Here is a 6,000-nt window from a genome sequence, read left to right on the forward strand (position 1 = left end):
GGGAAAAGAGAAAGTGCATCTAAAGCATTTATTTACAAACATTATAGCGAAGCACCTCCAACACGTGATCCAGCCTGTCTTCTGTCATGCTAACAGAGACAGAAAATTAACTCTCAACCTCAAGACTGAGCTTGGCATGTTCTTGCTGCTGAAACTGAAAACTCTAACTCCTGAAAAACCCAAATGGTTAAAATGTTTACTTCCCTAAACACACCTACATATTTAGCCATGTCTAAGCTAGTCTAAACACCGAATCCTAACGTTTATGCTCCACCTTATCTCAAAAGTCATCTTTTGTACAAACGCGATGGTACCAACTGGCAGTTGCTCTCGGTTTCCCCACGCCATTCATCTCCCCTGCCTCAAAGAACTGACTGTCTCAAAGTGATCTTTCAATGGACAAGGAGGTCAAGCCTTTTCATTTTTTTATACAGAACAGCATTCTACAGTGAAAAAAATCCCCACAGAAACGAGTAAATTAAGCAGCCTGCTTACCTTATCGTTATTATTCTATCTCCAGTTTTGTCCTTCTGTTTGTCAATGTCTATGTGTGCTCCCGTGCACTCACGTATCGCATTGATGTTACATCCTCCTCTGCCAATGACTCTGGAAATTACAGTGGATGGAACAGAAACCTTCTTGGATCTATAAAAAAAACAAAACAAAACAAAAAAACAGAACCAAAAAAACCCAAACAACCAAAAACATTAACTGGGAAACACTTCCATGGCATGAACCAGTGGGTAGGTTGGTCAAAATCATGTTATAATTTGTGATGCAACTATGTAGCAGTACTTTTGTGAAATCTACCAGGTCCACTAAGAAGGTGGTCATTCAGTAACCCCAGAGATGGCTACAGTAGATAAAACATTCTGACAAAGGACAACAACAAGGGGGAGTTGGGGAACATTTTGCTTACCTTCTCACAACTTCCTTCCATCCTTCTTCCCTTTTCTGACCACGTTTAGGACTAGCAATGGTTAGCTTTCCATTTGGAGAAGAAAGGGGAGAAGGACCAGATTTTGTGCAAGTAGACAAGGAATTACTCGTCACTTCACTAATAACTTCAGACAACCTTTAAAAGAAATTAATTGCTGTCATTGTACAGACAAAAAAACCCCCAAAACACCCTAAGGATGCATTTTGCCCATTCTCCAGCTCCCCCAACCCTCTTTTTAGCCCAAAAGCAGTACGTTATTAGAAGCTGCTTGAATTGAGATTCTTGTATCTCAAAGTTCCCCAACAACTCCCTAATTCCAGATCCATCATGAAGTTTCTTGCTTCAGAACCTACTACCAAGTTCCGAGTTCACACTGCAACAGTGTTTATGCTCCTTATACCCACTAGAGCAAGGACACACTGCCTCATCCACTTCCTAACAACTGATTTAAGAATGCAAGTTCACAAAGACAATGGCGCATCACTCACACGTAGGGCAACACCACCTTAAAATGGCAGGCACGGTCACAGCAACTTACTTTATGGATGATTTGCCAGTAACTGCTTTCCTCTCATCCTTTGGACAAGTGACAAGAACCGATGGTTGCTTTTTGTTGCTCTGTGTGTTAGTTACAGCTGTGGAAGAATGATTGTCACTTTTGTGGCTGCTGTTGCTATTGCTGCTTTCGTCGCTACAGCTGGAAATCCTCATATTGTCACTATCACCACTTTCACTAGTACTGCTGCTCTTAGATTCACCATTAACTTTTTCTGGTTGGCTATAGGAAATTGGGAGTTGATCATCAAATATAATCTGAACGTTATCAGGGGTTACTTTGTTTTTCCTGTTTTTCCTTTTGGAGCTTGTTGTGGTGATGGTATTATTCCTCTTCCCATGGGAACCCGCTAACGTTGTCCAAGTTGCAGATATACCTATGGTAGTTGTAGTGGTAGCACTAGGAGGCTCCATAGGGACCTCTGGATCATCTGATGGAAGAGCAAAAAAACAGTACTAATGTAGCTGGCTTAACAAAGCTTGTGTGGACATCTTAAAACTATTATTTATGTCATAATGTGGAGCCTCTCCCCATGTTTATGCTAACTCATGCAGAATGTCATTCTTGTCTTGGAACAAATGCAGTAACAATTTAACAAATGTGAAATTGAATTCGGGCATGGAAAGACAGACACAAACAATTAGGAGACATAAATAAGCATATGAAGCAACATAAAGTTGTCACATGTCTTCCCTTTCTTCCAGCATATCAGAGCAAGGAAACAATCAGTGAAAACGATTTCTCAGTACACCACGTGAAACCCATTGCCGTAAGATACAAAAGAGCCAGGTTTTGATGGGTAATAAGAGAATGATACATATTTGGAATTTACATACTGCCAGTTTTTTCAGCTAATCATTATTATCATTCTGTTTGTGAGCTAAAAAAAAAATATAATTGACCTGGTTTTAAGCATTGGGACCTGGAAGAAAAAAAAACCAAGCCAACACCATCCCCATGGTAAAGTTAACCCATAACTCTCACTGAAGCGGCTGGCAGCAGTTCCTTTGCACAGCAAGACACCAAAAAAAGCCATCATGCTAATCTAGGGGCTTAACAGAAAAGGTAAACAAAAAGAAAGCTCAGCAAGTCATAAGAAAGCCTGTATTCAAGTTTTGACCAGAAAAGTAATTTTCAATACTGGGAATAAAATCAAGGTTGTGTTTCAAAAATAGGGCAAATATTTTAAGTCACCTTCAGCTTTTAGCTTCTCTTTCTCCTGAGCAGCTTGAAGTTCAAAATTCTCTTTATTTTTTGCTTCTATTTCTTCTAGTTTTCGTCTTTGTTCTTCTTTTTTCTTCCTCCTTTTCTCCTTTCTTTTCTCTCTTTTGGCAGCCAAAGCTAGTCTCCTGCTTTCTTCCCTTAGCTAGAAGTCAAGCACACGGAACAGTGTTACAAGATGTCCCGTGCACTTCAAGAAATGCAAATGTTTTCTGTTTCCTAGGAAGTTGAACTTGCATATTAGACTAACGTATTTACAAAATAGAAGCTAAGTTCTCTATGATCCTTATTTTTCTGTATTTACTTCGTCCAGACAGATTGTTCATTCATGTTAACAGACGGTTAGTGTAGAAACAGAGGACAGACACCATACAAACTTAAGTCAGAGTTTCCCGAGACGCACTTTCAGGAATCTTTGTGTAACCTTGTGTGTCTCAGCAGTACAGTCCAAACAACACCATCTCCCTTTCAAAGATTAGAACATGGTTTCAGCTAGCTTGAATATAAAGGTGAGCGTGCGCTCACCTGACACTATACTCTGATTCTTCCATTAGATTTCTACTACAGTGCTATGGTCCCTAGTAACATAATTAGTATATTTTTTGTTAATCTTTAAGACACAAAACATGGTTTAGAACTAAAATCCATACCAATGTGACTGGAAAATGCCCATCTATCATGCACTTGACAAAAGATTATACTCAGAAATCCTTCTTTTGGTACAATTTTATTCCAGAGGAAATAGTTATATCGGAATTTCTTGATCCAATTTCTCTGAATAATAGTCAAAAGTTCAAAGATTACCTGAACAACAAGATGCTCAGCTCTAGACACTCCAATTATGGTAATTACACATACTTCTTTACTCTAATACATACTTTCACCTATCTTATATCTTGAAGGAATGTGAAATTGGAATTTTATCCAATATTCAGAGCTCCAAACTCTTTCAACTTGCCTTCTCCAAGTCCAGTTCCTCTAAAAGAATGCTTGCGTTTTTGTTGGCTTCAGCAGCCTGTCTATCTTTGGCTTGAACAATTGATTCCATACACAGGTGGCACTTCTTCAGCATCTCCTAAAATGATAAAGTACATCAACTCTCTGTTTGAAAAAGTAACACTGCATGTGTTTGACTATATGAGCACAAGCTTACACTTGTGATTTAATAACTATTGCATTACTTGCACAGGAGATTTTTTTAATGGAAAACTTTAAATTCCCTCCAGTAAGCTCCTCTTCATGCCCAACGCTGCAAACTGATATTCCAGTCACAGGTGTGATGTGCAATCAATAACCTATGTCTCAGTGTGCTGTAAACAGTACAAAGACAGTTCATAACCTATGCCCATTATCAAGACCTAACAAGTTTATGAAATAAAAGGCGAAGGGTGTCTGAAAGGTGAAGCAACTGCAGAAATAAAAATATCATAAAGCAGGCTGCCTTTTTTTTTTTTTTAAGGACACTTGGGAAATACCTAAGTATTACAGTAATACTCAAACCTATATTGGCTTCATAGCAGTAAATATGTTTAAATTTATAAGGTGTCTAGTATCATGGAAACGGACAGTGGTCATAGCCACTGGCAATAAAACACATACTGATTTAAACTTAACTGCAGTGCAGTGGATCAGCGAGGAGTTAGAAGCATTATGACCATATTTCTGCACTGGTTGCTATTCTCATTTTTCGTACTACGAAATAGTTTTTGCCCTGTTATTCTGGACTGAAGATAAACCAAATAAAACTGAACCTCCACAGGGAGGAGCAGCAGTCCACTTAACAGGCTACAAGAAACCACTTTACTGTCAATTATATTTTCTATCTTCTTTCCAGTACAAACTTTTTTTTACAAGTTTGTGAATCTTTGTACTTAAGCTCACGCATACTCCTAGCAGAAGTTCATTCTGTTACCTCCACCCCACTGTAAAAGCCATCATAAATTCAGTACAAACTTGCTCAACAGGGAGGAATGTAGAGCAGAATGAGGTAGTGACTGGGAGAACACTTGAAAATAAGCATGGATAATAAATAACACCACGTTTACTACTGTTCTCACAGCACTAAGGCGCACAAAGTTACTGTGGCCGCGTGTTCCCATTTTTTGCAACGTTTTTTCTGAAAAATTCCATTGGGACTTACCATTTGGTTGAAATCTGGTGTGCCAGGAAGCTAAAGACTATTCACAGCATGGACTCTAAAGCTGAGGTACAGCTTTATTCCTTTTCAAATATTTTCTTTCTTACAATCTTACCTTATCAGTAATTGTTGCTATGTATCTCATGCATTCCGAGTCTGATGGAAACTGGTTTACTTCTTTCACTAGGTAGCGCACCACTTTCACATGACCCTGAAAAAGAAATTTCAAGGACAACATTTTGTATCAGGCCAGCTGCTTCTGGTTGTTTGCTAAAAAACACTTTAGTCCAAGCACTCATTGCAAAATGTTTATTTTCAACTCCTTTAAAGCATGCTCTCAGCACTTAATTTTTTTTTTTTTTTTTTTTTTTTTTTTTAATCTTTATCACCTCCTGAGTTGATGTTTGTGAGGGATGTTTCTTCACATTTATGGGAAGAGAAGGCAAGCAATTACAGTACCTGTTGTCAAGTTGCCCTTACTCCAGCCATACTTTCACATATTTCTACCTTTTATTGTGGTAGCTTTCAAATGCCCAGCTGGCAACTTAACAGTTGCAGGCTCCTACAGTCATTTGCAATTTTTTAAGTACTGCAGCATTTGAACTACACTCCTTTTCTAACAACAATTTTATCCTAATTTGACTCTAGAGAACCTTGACTTTTTTTGGCAAAAGCGCTCATCCTCTCTTGCATAAGAAACCAATCCCAGTCCCCTCAATTCTACCGTGTATTCCCCCTCTCTGCACAAACACACTGCAATTTTCACCTCTCATACCCATGAGAACCAGCCTCAGTTAAATGCCTATAAAGGAAATTTTAACTAGAATTTAACACAGATATTATACAGGTGGCACACATACCTATTTTTGAAGATTGACTGCCAAGTATTAAAATTAGTTGACATTTTTAAATACGTAGTTTGTCAGTTATGTTCTCTTTATAACAACTGTGTAGGGATGATCAAGACAATACTAACTAAGACCAAAGCTGAACTTCATATTCTACCTTTCGAAAGGCTGCCATAAGAGGAGTTATTTTCCTGTTATCAGCAGCATCCACATCAGCTCCAGCCTGAACTAGCAGTTGGACAACATCTAGGTGCCCTCCATTTGCTGCCAGCCACAGCGGAGTATTCCCCTTCTTGTT

The 6,000-nt window shown here is 38.6% G+C and overlaps 1 protein-coding gene across 2 annotated transcripts in view; it reads right to left on the reverse strand.

The window, feature by feature from the left end:
- Positions 1-6,000, reverse strand: part of ANKRD17 (ankyrin repeat domain 17) — a 95,594-nt gene that overhangs the window by 10,100 nt on the left and 79,494 nt on the right. For both annotated transcript variants that reach the window (XM_069778576.1, XM_069778578.1), the window contains 7 exons: positions 5,860-6,000; positions 4,970-5,065; positions 3,676-3,792; positions 2,691-2,862; positions 1,479-1,926; positions 920-1,075; positions 496-645 (listed from right to left, as the gene is read on the reverse strand). The exon at positions 5,860-6,000 is cut by the window's right edge and continues 21 nt beyond it. In XM_069778576.1, the coding sequence (XP_069634677.1) occupies positions 496-645; positions 920-1,075; positions 1,479-1,926; positions 2,691-2,862; positions 3,676-3,792; positions 4,970-5,065; positions 5,860-6,000 (1,280 nt within the window). The remainder of the gene's footprint in view (positions 1-495; positions 646-919; positions 1,076-1,478; positions 1,927-2,690; positions 2,863-3,675; positions 3,793-4,969; positions 5,066-5,859) is intronic.

Source organism: Haliaeetus albicilla, chromosome 1, assembly GCF_947461875.1.
Source record: "Haliaeetus albicilla chromosome 1, bHalAlb1.1, whole genome shotgun sequence".
Classification (NCBI taxonomy): Eukaryota; Metazoa; Chordata; class Aves; order Accipitriformes; family Accipitridae; genus Haliaeetus; species Haliaeetus albicilla.